Source organism: Parus major, chromosome 3 (assembly GCF_001522545.3).
Source record: "Parus major isolate Abel chromosome 3, Parus_major1.1, whole genome shotgun sequence".
Classification (NCBI taxonomy): domain Eukaryota; kingdom Metazoa; phylum Chordata; class Aves; order Passeriformes; family Paridae; genus Parus; species Parus major.
Genome location: NC_031770.1, coordinates 1,755,390 through 1,770,634, shown reverse-complemented (window position 1 = coordinate 1,770,634; position 15,245 = coordinate 1,755,390). Strand labels below are relative to the sequence as shown.

General features: G+C 44.1%; 1 protein-coding gene across 2 annotated transcripts in view; it reads left to right on the top strand.

Annotated features, from left to right (window-relative positions):
• EFEMP1 (EGF containing fibulin extracellular matrix protein 1) overlaps window positions 1-2,488 on the top strand; it is a 45,518-nt gene extending 43,030 nt beyond the window's left edge. For both annotated transcript variants that reach the window (XM_015620594.1, XM_015620595.1), the window contains one exon: window positions 1,271-2,488. In XM_015620594.1, coding sequence (XP_015476080.1) covers window positions 1,271-1,429 — 159 coding nt within the window. In that variant the 3' untranslated portion in view covers window positions 1,430-2,488. The remainder of the gene's footprint in view (window positions 1-1,270) is intronic.
• Window positions 2,489-15,245: the final 12,757 nt, after the last annotated feature.

The window sequence follows — 15,245 nt, the reverse complement described above, 5'->3', positions numbered from 1 at the left end:
TTTTTCTTGAACCCCATCATGTTTACAAATTCCTGAGAAAACCTTTTTCCTTCATATATGGCTTCATATGTTTAATTCATATGTTTTACTGAGTAAAACAGATTCAGCACAAAAATCTTCTATCAGAAGTACAGTAATTGGGAAGTTTCAATGTTTATTTTCCTTCAAAACAGGAGATTATGGGCTTTTAACAGTACATCCAATAAGTGTGGTGTTGCCATATGTACCATGTCTACCCAAGGTGGGAACAGGGAACTACCCATTCATATTACCATTTGTTGTGATGTAACAAATCCAGAGGAAAGCACTGGATCACAGTTGATCACTGGGTCATCCCCTAATTACCCCCAAAATACGAACAGCTATTTGCTTAAGATAAAAAAAACTAGATCACTGCAGGTCCCACTTGGGTTAGACCCCAGTGTGGCCCTCAAACTGACCCTTGGAGTAACAATTCCCATCTCCTGCTGCCACTCAACAAGAAATCTCAGGCCTTAAAGGAAGCATGTGTTTACTTCTGCCAGGGGACTGTGGTAAACAAAAGCTTACTTGGAAATCATTCCCACTGTTGTAGTAAAACGCCGAGCTAGCTCCTGGATGCAGCAGATGGATTGGATTCATCTGTGCACCCAGCTGATGTGACACAGGGAGAAAATATTTGTAGTAGGTGAAGGGAAAGATGGAGTCAACCCTTGTATCATCATCTGGAAAAGACAAAGCTGTTTGACAAATCAGCAGCATAACCCCAGAGTGGGAAAAGAGCTTTGAAGCAGAACAAGATGGGGCTAGCAACAGGCACACACAGGTAACAAGATTTCCCAGCATTTACAAGGACGGCACAACTTCTGGAGCATGAGCCACAAGACAGTTTTGGAGTTTCCCTCCACAGGACAAGCTATCTCACTGTTAAAGACATTAGGGTTCTTGTTTTACTTATTCTCTATTTTAAAAGCTGGTAGATGGGGTTAAAACAAAGACTATCCTTGGACAGATTACCACTTCCCACATCCTCTGGGGAGTCAGCATAACCAGGAACAGATTTTGCAGCACAGTTTATTCCTCTGGGCCTCAGTCAGGTGGAGTTTTCCCTGCAGCACAGCCAGGTGTGAGATTAGCCAGGACCCTGTGCAAGTGTGAAAAGCCCCCTTGCCTCGTGCATGCCTGTGGAGACAGAGCCTTGCCCGGAGCGGTGCCGCGGCAGCACGGACACCGCCAGGAGTTGCCGTGGGTTGGACTGAGCCGGGCTTTGCCGTGTTTGTTGTTGCTGCAGCAAACCAGCGCGGTGAGCGCGATGCTGGTGCTGGTGAAGTCGCTGTCAGGCCCCAGGGAGCACATCGTGGACCTGGAGATGCTGACGGTGAACAGCCTGAATTACCGCACGAGCTCGGTGCTGAGGTTAACCATCATCGTGGGACCCTACGCCTTCTAGTGTTCGCAGGAACCCCCAGCGGGGCTCGCAGCAGCCAAAGAACAGCATCGGAAAGAAAGCACTTACTATTGTTATTTATAGATTTTGCTCTCTTTTTTAAAAGAATTTGTTTAGTAAGTTGATATCTCTTATTCACACATTACACCTGTAATTTCAGATTAGTAGATGTGTTCCATAGTATAACAGGGGCATTGTCACTTTCTGTATAAAGATTTAAATCTTTTTTTTTATTACCTTCCTTGGACTAGATACATACTAAGCTTTTATATGAGAACTGTACGTTCATACTATCCTGTAAAACTTCACACACCCTTCCTAGCCAAATAGGTCATGCAATTTAAAAGTGATCTTTTGTTTTTATTTTAAATTCTAATGCAGCTACACTGAATCTCAAAAAAGAAAAAAATTATGTAGTATGAATGATACACAAAGTAATGGTTATCTGATAAGCTAAAATATATTTCTTATTTTTAACTACTTTGTAACAAAAGTAAACAGTAAATAAAAACCTATTTCTGTAGACATTTATGTGCTATCACTGCTGGTTTTTCTAATCTGGGTTGGAGGTAAAGTGACATTGTGAGAAATGCTTTGCATCAGGTTTTTGTATGTAGATGGTGTTACCCATACCATGGAATAATATAATGCTCTCTCCAAGAGAAAGAGACCATAGGAAGAAAGTGTCTCCAACAAAGAAAAACTCCAAATGGGAACACACCAGGCAGGGCACAAATGTCCATGAGAACACTGTTGGCAGTTACTGCTCAGAGGGATGCAGCATTTTCAGACTGAAGTTAACATACTATTTTTCCAGAAATATTGTATTGTACACTAAGAGTTGAGTGCATTTTCTTATTAAGTTATATCATTTTCAGGCACTCGGTCCTGTTCTTGCTCTTACAACTCAGATGTATCATGTACAGTGTTCATAAAATTTATTTCTAATTCAAGAACTAATAACATCTTTTGTAATATGTAAAATCTTATTTCTTGTTTAAAATGTAGTAGTTAATCCTTTGATGTACAAAATTTTTAATAAAGATCTCTTACCATATTGTATTTGGTCTGTTTTGAGGTAGTTTGTTACTACTGCCCTTATTGTCACGTACTGTGGGAGTTGGCAAAGCCGTGTTGAGGTCTCAGCGGTCAGAGGGATCCAGATCTCAGCCCAAACAAGGCTTGGAAGACCAAAAACAATTCCTCTGTAGAAGGACAAGCCTGCTGCCTACTGAGATTTAGTTTTACTGACAGCAAAAGCTCACTCCGGAGCAAAACTTAGAGCAGGCCACAACCACTGTGGTTGAGGGAGACACATCCCCTGTGCCGAGTGTGGAGCGGGACCCCATTATCCAATGATCATTCCTTCAGGAAGTCATTTGTGGCTTTAAGCAAACATTTCCTCTGCCAACATCTCAGGGCATGTGGCTGCTGTACAGCAGCAGTGCTGTGCAAATCATGCACATCCTCTTTGCCTGGGGCCTGGAGCAGTGGGGTGAGACCCCTGGCACCCCTCACCAGGACAAATCCAATTGCTCCATAGTGGGATTTAACTGGGGTTTGCTGTGGTGAAAATCTCTGCTACAGAGTTTGGCTTGTAGGGAGCTCCTTCCTCCCCCTCAGAGAGATTCCTCCCCATTCATCACCACAAATCCATTCGGTCTGAAAGGCAACTCCTCGTTCCACACAAGCACTGAGCAAGATGCTTCCAGCCTCCTCTCCTCCATGCAGCTCAAACATGCTGTGACAAACAGCACATGCTCTCCTTGACACATCCTTGAATTAACTTCTCTCAATGTGGGCTGTCCTCACAAATGAGCTGTGCTGCTGCTCAGGCACCCCCCTCCACCCCCAACATCAGCACTGTTCTTCTACACCAACTTTTAACCTCTAAATGGTGCAATTCAGCATTGCCCACTCCAAGAAAATCCATTTTGGTGCTTTTAAGTTTAAAATGGGCAGTTTGCTCTTGAGAGAGGAGGCTCAAGTGGCTTTTCCCCCTTATAACCCCAGACTTGAAAGTGCACCAGGCTGGTCCCTGAAGCAAATTAAGGAACCACAAATCATCCCTGAAGTCCCCAAGCTGACAGGCTCTGCCCCATGGATTTAATCTACCAGTTTTTATATCAGTTTCACCAACATCCCCTTTAAGCTTTCCTTTTAAATCTCTGCTCATCTGACAGTAACCCAAAACTGATCTTCATATATAAAATATTTATACACCTCTCAAATGGCAGGAGCAGCAGAGGCAGTTGTACCTCACACACATGCCCTAGCCCTGCTCAGCCTTGCACACCTCATTGTGCAGGGTACTTGGCTCAATCCATTTTATTTACACACAACTGTCCTGCTGCCTGTTTGCAATATCGAGGTGTCCAGCAGACCACTGAGAGCCCAGACTGGCCGAGTCAGAGGTTGTCACACAGCTCAGGAGTGCAGAGCCAGCCGTTTGTCACTACTCTGCAGGCTGGTTGAGCCCAAAGGCGGTCACTGGGTGTGGGCAGCACTTCCATGAGAGCCAGGAGCTGGAATAACAGCAGCCCCTCCAAACCAAAACAGGAGCTGAGCAGAAACTGGCAGGGGGTGGTTGGCCTTGTTTTGGGTAGGGGTGGGGTACATGACCAAGCCTGAAATGAGCCCACAGCCAGAATGAGATGATGGTTCAGAGCCTGAACAAGGAGAGCTTTTGTACACCAAAAAAGCTGCACATTTTTAGGAGGGAAAACTACAAGTTCTCCAGGTCTCCAGGCAAGCAGAGCTTCACCTGTTCCCTGCAGATTGCATGGAAGTGCAGCAAACACGCAACAAGAATTTGCAGAGCTACTTGGATTATAAGGAACACTGAAATCCCTAGAAATTATATGAGAGCAGAGTGTTTGCTCAGCCTTCTCTGTACCCCACTGGCACAGCCATAACCAAGAGCACACTCCAGGAAGGATTCTCATATAAATCTGTCAATGTTGAAGAATCTAAATTAGGATCACATGCAAAGTTTAGTACCTTCTCAGAAACAGAAAACAGGGAGAAGAGAGGAAAAAAAATGTGACTTAAGGAAATCAAAATGCAAGTTCATTCATTTCCCCAGGACCACCTGAACACAGTGCAGTGGGATTATTTTGCTTGGAAGGCTCACAAATGCAAGTTTGTTGTTGAATCCCGTTTCCATGGCTGCACAGAGTTGCTTGTGTTTTGAATGATCATCCGTGTTTCTAACTTTATAAGTCTCCTAATAAAATATAGAACAGCTGCTGCCCCAGTCAGCTGTTGAGCATATGGAGCCCACCAGGGACAAAGCCCACTGTTAACACAGAGAATTATTTTTAACGCCCTCACATATCTAAACCTCCCCATCATCTCAGCAAAATGGCACAATTCCACACTTCCCAGCTGGGGGAACACCTGCGTCATGCAAAACTGAACTGGGCTGCATCTGCTACAAAACCCAATTTATTTCATCTGGCCAGCAGAAAAAAGTGATCAGCCTCAGTGAATAGGGCAAAAAGTTAACTGTGTTTTATATCTGGGGAAAAGCAGATGTCTAGTTAAGATGTTTACACAGCAAACATTTCTGTATATATTAGGAGGAAAGAGAGCTGTTTAATAAAATAGGGTTGGGTTAGAGTTGCCAAAGCAAATTTGAAGGGCAGTACAACAATTTTTGTAACTTTTGATGGGAATAGATTTAAAATCCTGATTTATATTGATTACATGCATCAAACAAGTTTTTTTTTTTTAACTAAGTGACCTTAAAGTTAACTCCTTAAAGCCTCACACTTACTGTATTTGCTCAGCAGAAAAAAACTGCAAACATGTCACAGATATATGACAAGGTAGCATTGAGGGCACCCCCTGATTTATTCTCTGCTATCTCAGGACCTGGATACTGGATGAGGGACCAAGACATCCAGCAATGGTTCCTGCAGACCAAAATCCTGGAATCAGGTGAGCTCCAGGTTTTGTTCTGCAGCACATTCGCTCTGTCAGTCACACACTTTCTCATGAGATAAATTATTTTGCTTTCTGGTCCAGAACCCCAATGGTCCCAGAAGCAACATCAGCACTCTGCATATCCCTGTTCCCTCACGGAAACACATCTGGATAATTAGTATTTTTAAATGTTAATGATATTTTTGTAATTTCTACATAACCACACAGTACATATATATTCAAACAGGATAAACATTCAAAAGGTGAAGCTCTCAGCTAAAAACTCCAGCAGCTCCTGCCCTGCAAGCACACTCTGCTGCACTTCACTGCATTGCATTAACAAAAGTCTCTTTTTTCTCTTCTCCCCAAACCCTTAAGACATCCCCTAAAGCTTCTGCAGGTCCACAAAAACTACCAAAGCAAAGAAGTGGCCCATCTCCACCCATGCACCTGAACAAGCACACAGAAAGGCTTTCAGATGGAGCAGCCTGCCAGCTGGGTTGACAAAAGCAACATATTTGTGCTGTTAAACCCTGAATCCACAGCCATGGAAGTTACACAGGCATCTCAAGGTTTAAACCCCGCCAGTGCCACTCCAGAAACATCTGAACCTGTGACCACCTCCTCTGGAGGGTCACATTTTCTTCTTGCACTGGAGTGTTTCTGGAGTATCTCTGTGCAACATACAGGAATGTTTCCTATACAGAATATATACAACAAACACCCAAGTGGGAAGTCAAAAGAGCAAAATTCCTGCAGGCGGCATGGAAACTAGGAAAACAAACAAATTTTGGAAGCTCAGAGCAAGGGCTGCAGAGGGGAAGCCAACATACCAAAACAGCAGGGTAAAAGGCATTATTAAAATCAATAAGTCATTCTCTGAGAAGCTGAGGCTGTACACAAACGAGGCAAATGGAAATGTTCCTGAGCTCTGGAAGGTCACGGGTGAAAACAAACACGGCAGGCCAAAGGAGCAGTTTGCAAATGCCTGCACTGGCAAATCAAAACTCTCCCAGTCACAGCAAAAGCAACATCCCAGGAGGCTGAGGGGGCCCACACATTAGGGAGACAAGCAAAAAACACCGATGCCATGGAAAAAAAAAAAAATGAAGTGAAACTTTCTATTGCATGCCTGTAGAAGGAATTTGGCACAACAACACTGTGCCAGAGCTGCTCTTACAGGCAACGTAGCAAAGGACTTGCCCTGGAGTAAGGAATGGATAAAAGAAGGGAAACAGAACTTTTTGCTAATGACATCCAGTTGTTCAGGTAAAGATGAGCATCCACCGGAAAACAGCACTTATTCAGAGCTCTGAATATTGAGCAGGAAATGCCAAAAAAACCAGAGGGGATAAATGCAAAGTGATGCACATGCAGGAAGTTATCCCAGCTTTATTTGAACAGCAAAAGCCTCTGAACTGACCACCACCTCCCAGGAGAGCATCAGGGTTAGGGCAGACCATGCAAAGAGGAAACCACAACTCCACAAAGCTAATCCAGCATCAGGAATAACTGGGGATCAGAGCAGGGAATGAAGCTGAAGCTTTGCACACTTGTGCAAATGCACTACAGCATAAACACAGCTTGCAGCTTGGGTCCTGTCCCCCTCTTACAGCAGGATGCTGGCAATGTTCAAACCCAGACTGGGCTGAGATTTAACTGCACAAAGGCTCCCAAGAGCCATTAAATACGTGGCTGTCTTGGACAGGAGCTGCTCCCCTGGCACTCGCAGGAAAGCACAGGGAAGCATTCCCAGTTTGCCATCGGCAGCTCCAGAGCTGTTGCACGCTCTTGCCAGGAGCTCTGCCGTCAGCACCGGTTCTTGTGATACCAAATATGCCCAAAACCTGGAAATCCCACCAAAAGAAGGAGGCAGCAGCCTGCACAGAGCATGGTGGTGCTGCCTCCATCGCCTGTGTTAGTGAGGTTTTTGTGCAGCTGCTGCCAGCACCGGGTTCCGTGCCCAAATATCACACCCAGCTCAGCAGTGGCCACACCTGCATCAAAGCCAACTCAGCCAGCAGCAAATGTTTGCAAAAATAGTCACCTTCAAGGAAGAAAAATTTCACTTCTGCCCACTTTAAAGGCACTGCCTGGGGGAAGGCAGCAGGAACCAGAGCCATGCAGATAATGGTGTTTCCAGGAAAGCTGTTTCTGCACACATTAATTAGGCAGGAATTGATCCTTGGAGTGATTAAAACAGATTTGAATTTGCTGCTTTCTCTCCCCAAAATAAACCTGGTTTCAGATAATTTTGCAACCTAGGGTCAGTCCAGAGACTGCCCCCCAATATTTAACAGGGCTGTTTTGTTTCAGGAGAGCTCTACAAGCTGGCAGAAGTAGGTAGGCAGAGGAACATGAACCAACATGCCAAGAGCTCCCTGCTAGGCCCTTGATTTTGTACTAAAAACCAAATCACGAGGATCAAAATAGTAACGTGAAACTTTAACAGGGTCAGGAGATTTCTGCCTCTGCTCTGGTATGCTGAAGAGGAAAGATCTGATTTGTACAGTGAATATCTCCAGTAAAGCACTGAAATTTCATGGACAATCAACCATACCAGGCTGAAAGCCACCCAGTTCTAACACAAGTAAACATTTTACAAGAATATATTGCCTTACGTGTTTTAAAAATTTGTTACCCGCATTCCCTGGGATGACAGAACTTACCAGGCCACGGTGACATCCCTGTGAAGCTTCACTTTGTGCTTTGCAGAAAAGCTGTTTGCCTATGAGTGTAAAGAAAAGCTGGAGAGGCACCACACTCACAGATAAAGCTCTCCTGAAGGATTACTCACACAGGCCTGCTACAGGTGTATGATACATAAAGAAATGAGGATCCAGTCAATACCAACATCCCACCCAAATCCACCTGCCTGCAGGTACCCAGGTCATGGAAACACATCTCTAAGCTGGCAGCTTGTTGGCACAAAAGAAAGCACTTAAGTCACTATTCATCTTGTCATAATTTAATGCTTGTACCTTGGCCAAAACCCCTAAACCAGGCTATTTGCAAATGTTAAGTCCAGTAGCTTGGTATGTTTCTCTTCCCCAGACAGGGATAAGCATTAACCAGCTCAGGAAAAAAAACAATACATACTCGTAAAAGTTCCAGAATCTGGTTTTTAGCCTCTATTACTGAATTTACAAGATTATTTTGAATTTGAGCACTGAGTGTTCAAGCACATTTTGGAGAGGGGTGGAACACTTCCAGCCCTTCCTTACTCTGCCTTTTCAATGGGCTTTGGGCAGCATCACAAAACATCCTCCACCACACCATATTCTTATTTGAATTTAACCCTTCCACTGCTGTTCAATTACTGCAGGGATGTATTTTAGCTCTGCACAGCAGAATATCTCCTTGCCTCTAGGATCACCTGAATTTGCACACACTCAAATGCTTGGGATCAAGGCTTTTGGCCTGATTGCTCCTGACCATCATCACCCAAAACAAAAATACTGTGCTTTGGTGGGGGAGGAAATACTTTCTAGAAATTTAGAGTGATCAGCCTGGACTTGAAAATTAGACAGTGCTTTCAAGCAGTGGAAGGTATGCGGTGATGATGGGGTGCTGCCTCATACCACAGGCCTCAAACCCCCTCTGATCAGCTATTTAACATGGGGTATTTCAACAGCTGCCCTCAGCAGAAGCTTCCTGAGGTTGCCTGGAGTCTCCAAAAGGACGTAAAATATTTGTAGTAATTCCCCGAACAAACCCAAGAGGCTTCCTCGAAGCAGAGCCCTCAGCTCTGTTGACTTGCTTTTTTAAAAGGTAATATAAATTCCACTTACGCTGGTTTGTTTTGATGTTGAAAATTGGTCTCCATAGACATGGTTGAAATCATGCCCTGCAGCGCTGAGGCTGGAGCCAACAACCACACAGCCCTTCGCCAGTGCAGAGCTCAGGAGGCTTCAGAGGTGTAAATGCCATCCCACCCAGCCCAGCAGCACCAGGGGAGCACAGGGAAAGGGACAGGGTGCCTCACCCCGCAGGGAAAACTCACAGCTGTGGCCACCCAGGCACTGGGAGAAGCCTGTGGGGCTCCCCCCACATCACCCTCAACCCATTGCTCACACATTTCCTTCACCAGGCACCGACAAGCCTTAAAGAGTGCATGGGAAGCCTAAAACACTGATTTTTGTAAATTTTTAAAGCCTCATTTCCCTGTAGCAGCTCCCTCGAAGGCTGACATGCAGCTAGGACCACAGCAGTGTTTGCCAAGCAGAAACAGCAATAAAAAGAAATCAGGGTGAGACAAACAGGAGGAATAGATGGAGAAACGACAACTCGAGGTTTTTATATGGAAATTTATATCGAGGGTAACATTCCTGTCTAACACAAGCATTTTAATACTTCCGGATGCAAGCCTCAAGCCAAAATCCAGTGAGGTCTGATGTTACGATAGTGTTTAAGCTCAGGGATGCTGAACGTTTTGCAAGAGCTACAGGTTTTCCCAGTGCCAAAAACCATGCAGAAGAGCAACAAAAAAAGCTTTTAATTCTGCCCCAATAACCCCTCCACACTGTCCCAGCACGGAGCAATCGCAGAGCAGAAAGGAGCCCTGAGGCACCAAACCGCCCAAGTGGATTTGAACACAGAGGTGCTGTGGAACCTGCTCACCCCAGCCCCCCAGAAAAGTCAGGGAACAGCCAATATTTGGGAAAGCATTATTTCCATGGCACTGTTTTCTTCCCTTCTGCAGCTCTAAGGCTGTTTCAGCCACCCTCCTGCACCACGCCGGGGTGGTTTCGCAGCGCTCCCCAGCACCACAAATCCCAGGCAGCAAGGAGGAATTCCCTGGAAATCTGCCTCAGGCTGGGATAAAGCACAGGATGGCCGGGCTGAGGGGGATATGGGGCCAAGATCAAACCAGGAGACATTGCCCAGGTCAGCAGTGCAGCAAGCGTGAGCCCCACGAGCGATAAAGTGTTCAGAACAACTTGTCCCGGAGCTGCCGCTGCTGCTCCACGGCTGCCAAGGCCCATTTCTGCTTGGTTTATGCACCATGCCAATTCCTCCCCTATAAGATTAAGCTGCCTCGAGGCAATTTCAACTTACACATCTGATATCTGGAGCATTTGCTATGCTCTGCAGCTCAGGAGCCGGCACAGCCCCTGCGCTGCCACTTCCCCTTTTCACCTCACGTCACCCTTGGCAAAGGCTCTTGCTCCCATTTAAGGGCTCACACACCTTTCCTATCATTTAGAGACACCAAGGGAATAACATCTTGCTGAAGAGCAGAACAGAACCATCAGTGCCATAGAGATCAACGCTTCAGAGGCACCAACCTGACAGCAAAACGTACAGGACCTGTTTGCTTGGATAAATCCATCATCCTGGAGAAGAGCTTCCCCCTCTTAAGACTGTTCTGGGCTTGTGAAATATATTAATGAACCACAAATACCAAACCTAGAAACAAAGAAACGCTGTTTGAAGCCTAAAAGCTTGGTTTCAAGACCATTCTGAGTGGTTCCAAGTTAGAAAGGCAAGATACCCAATTAAAAATACTCAATAATCTTGAAAGTCTCCAAATTCCTTATTTGTTTACTTATCCAGCTACACATGAATAATTTTAGTCTAGCACAGGCCTGTTTGGGTGCCAGATCATGTTTGCAAGTCTGCCCTGTGAAAGGCAAATGTACAGTTGAACTTGGATGCTATGCAAGTATCAGCCAGCTATTAGCAGTGATTGCTAAACAATTTTTCCAAAAATTAGATCAAACAAAGCTCAATGCCTGTGGTTGTTGCTGGTTACTGCTGTGAGGAAAACAGTTACTAATACACAACTGCTTGGGCTCAAATTATAAATGCAATTGAAATGCTGCACTCATTTTGCTCAAACACTAACTCTACTTTATAGAGATTTATTTTTTCCCCCAGCATTAAATCAAATTTCTGTACACACCAACAAGATGGACAGACCTAAAGGGACATTTGTGTGCACAGGAACCACAATCATCCTGATTCAGCTCACAAAACACCAGAAAATTTTGCAGATTCACCTCCAAAACCTTTGGTTAAACCATTCGGATGAAAGAGTTGTGTAACAGAGTTACAAAGGCAACCATGGAAAAGCAGAAGAGGAAAGAAACTTCCTGAGGGTTTGGCATTGTTACTATTAGTGATGGCTGAATTCATTTTGCCTCATTTCCAATGCAGTCAGATATTCAAATAAAACTTGAACACCATCTGTTTGCCACGATCCAGAGACAACAAGGGTTGGAGACCAGGAATCGTGACGATGGCAAGAGTTATACACAGATTTTGCCTACCAGATCCAGCCTGGGACCTGTGAGAAAGGCTCTACCTGGAACAAGGGAAAAAAGTTTCCTCTAAATGCAAACCCATTTCTAACTGAATCAGCATTGGGCATGTGGAAAGAATATATTTACAAAGGAAAAGATTTTACAAGAAAATTTTGCAAATGTAATCAATTCCTGCATGGAAAGAGTCTCTGGAACAGCAGGGCAGAGAGCATTGGCTTCACAGCAACTGGGGAAGAATGGTTTGCAGAACCTCTGCACCTCAACCTGTGCTGTAATTATACAGCTCATTAGTCTAATCACTAACAACTCCAGACTCTTCATGATGAAACCAAGAGTGATGTTCCTCTGATTTGGGAAGCTCTCAGAAATCAATTTTTTTAAAGCTGCACTTTCTTAGAAGGTTGACAACACCAGGAACATTAAAATTCTATATAGTCAGGAACCAAAGTAAGTCAACTAAATAAAACATCCAATAAAAGCACCAAGAAAACCCCTGGAGCAAACTTAATTGTGATAACCAAGTTTAACAATATTAAATAGCAAAGCTCATCATAAAAAGATTACAAGTGAAACTTCCTCCCAGTATTAATTCGGACAGGTTTCACTCCACTTCACTTAACTCAGACAACAGGAACAGGATTTACAATTCATTTAGTCAAGGAAAACCTGTGGGGAGCAGGAGGGCTGAGGAAGCATATCCATAATTAATTCCATTTGGAGGCACAGTTCTGATATGAGTGTGCACTAATCCTTCATTTTCCTTCCCTCAAACATTTATGCTCCTAAATTTGAAGCCAAGATTTGCACATTTCCACAAATGAGAATATATCTGTGCAAGGCTTTGCTCTAACATTTGCTCAGTGTTAATCCCACTCTGTCCCAGGCAAAACCAGCTCAAGTTGGCACCCAGGGTGTCCCTCCCCCTCCTCCTGCCAGCACAGCACAGGCCAGGGGACACAGGGAGGCTCCCCTCAGGAATTCAGGGATCGCAGCACGGCCATGCCAAGCTCTGAGAGTCAGCCTCAGTCAGGTTATAGAAGGGAAAGCCCCTTCAGGAAGCATCACTTAACTCCCACCCAGTTAAAGGCAGGTGCTGAACAGACCCCAAATTGCCACAAAAGCACCCTCAGCAGTGTTTTACTGCAATCCTCAAAAGCGTATTCCCTCTTGCATGTAACCAAGGCCGCTGGTGTTCAGGGCCAGCCCTGGCCAGGAATCCCAACTCAGAAGCCAACAAACCCCAAACCTTGCAGAGTCAGCCAAGAAATTGGGTTTTATTCCAGCTCAGCCACTCAGAGCCAGAGGCTCACAAACCTCAGAGGCTTCAAATTCTTCTCAGGGTTAAAATATCAGCCCTGGCCTCAAAATTTTGTGGCATGGCAAGTGAAGAGAGGATTTTCTTGGCCTTGCCTTTTTTTTTTGCACAGCCTCCTTAGAGGTTGTGAATTTGCTGGTGCCCATCAGCATCTCACACTTCTCGTTACAGAAGAAATTGCTGTGCAAATCCAGCTGACCATGTGCCACTGCTCTCAAAAGTATCAGGGTCAGGAGGAAAATGTAAGATTGACAGGTGAGAGATTTTTTTGCTGCTCATGGCAAGGGCAGAATTACATCTGCTTGAGGATTTCACAAGTAGAAACTACTCAGCAATTGCTTGGAATTGGAAAATAGGTATAATCTTAAAGGAAAAAAAGTTACTGAGAGAAGAAAAGAGCCCATAGTTGATGATCCCCTGAATATTGCTGCCCTGCCTTTATGTTTCTATTTTCCTGTCACACAATCACTTTTGATATCCTGAAAACACTTTTAGCAATTTAGCAATTAAATTTTTAGCAATTAAAAAATCATTTATTAACAGGTGGCTTTATCAGAACTGTGCTGGAACCCCTGAAGCCAGAAGGATAGAGTATCACCTGTCTTGGGAATAATATGCTGGGAGTTGTTAATAAAGAACATTCCAGTGACACAGCTAAAAAATCAGGGTGTACCACTGAGAAACTCCTGATTTCTTTCAGATGCTCTTTCCACCCACCACACAAAAACTTAAAAACAGCTTATAAAGCTCAGGTTTGGGACGCTCTGAAGACAACACCTGAAATAAGATCAAGGCCAAACACACAGTATGGAGTTATGAGACAGTAAAATAAATCAAAGGTTGCAGCTGAATCACTGAACTGTTACCAGCTGAGGAGCAAATACTTGTTACTGGGAGCAGCTGCTACTACCCTATAAAAGTTTTATATTCTGCACATTTCAGACCCCAAAACAGGGCTGACTATAGTTTTAAAAGGCAGATACCCCTATTTATATAAACAATTACCACTCTTTAACACTGGCATTTTTCAAGCCAGTTGCAACTTGTGCAGGTAGCTGTATGAATTAAACACCACATTCTGAATTCTTTACTAACTTTTCTTTCAACAAGGCAGCAACATGTAAGTATTGCTATAGTAAGTGCTGATGGGATTTATAACTGGGTCCTGACTATAAATCATATTTTTATCAGCCTCAGATACTTTTTATTGCTGTTTTCATCCTTCATTTTATGTGTCATATCTCCTCTCATCAGGAGGACCTATACCAAGGTGTAATTCTTACTTCATACCCCAAAAAATAATACAGATTCTTTTCCCCAAGCAAAGAAAAAATAATAATAAAAAAAATTAATGCAAACATTTAGGGATTCCAAGGAGTCATTTTGAGGAAATAAGTATTTGCGTTCAGGATAAAATTTAAAGTCTCCATACAAAGGGCTTCACCCAGCCCTGGTGAAACCAGTGACATTTGTCACAGCAAGAGGATGGAGCCAAACACACTGGAAATGGATCAAGGACATGGCATGGGTTGACAAACTGCTCCATCATTGGTTTTTAATTTAAACTTAGACCTTCTTTATAAGGCGAGTGGGTGAGAACAGCAAAACCCAGCCCCCATATCAATCACCACATCCACACAGTTCCCAACTCCTATTTATAGTTTTGCTTTGAAATTGAGGAGAAAAATGCAAAGCATCATGCCAAAGGGGAACAGCCATGATCCACAGGACTGAGCTGCAAGGCTGCTGCTTTATTTCAAACGTGCTGTCCACCACACTCAGCACTGCTGCAAGTTCAGACTTCAGCGATATCCCACTTTTAACAAGATTTCAAAGGCTTTTTCCTGGTTTCTCAGAGAGCAAAGATAAAAAGGAGTCAGTGGCCAAGATGCTTTAATGATGGACATGTCAAGCAAACCTCTCCTGTCTTTCTCCACTATCTGGACCTTGCTGCTTGGCACCTCCAGCAGCTTGGACGCTCCCAGAGCTTTGCTCTTTCTTAGAGAGGCTCTGTGAACACTCTTGCTTTTGCTTCTCTTACTTACAGATGCCTCTTAAAAATTAACACACTAAGTTGAAAAAAAAGCCCAAGTAACCACTAAACAGCTATTTCAAAATGTCACATCCACAGCTAAACAATCACAAGTAGCAGTTCAGCTTGGGACTCAAAGAGCTCCAGATTCACCTTTTTTGGACTGATTTTGTGCCATGGCCCAACACACACCACAGATGAATTACACTTGGCCCTTCAATCACTCAAGGATTTCTGGGCCTTGGGTCATTTCAGACTTTCTTGTATTCCTTGGTATGT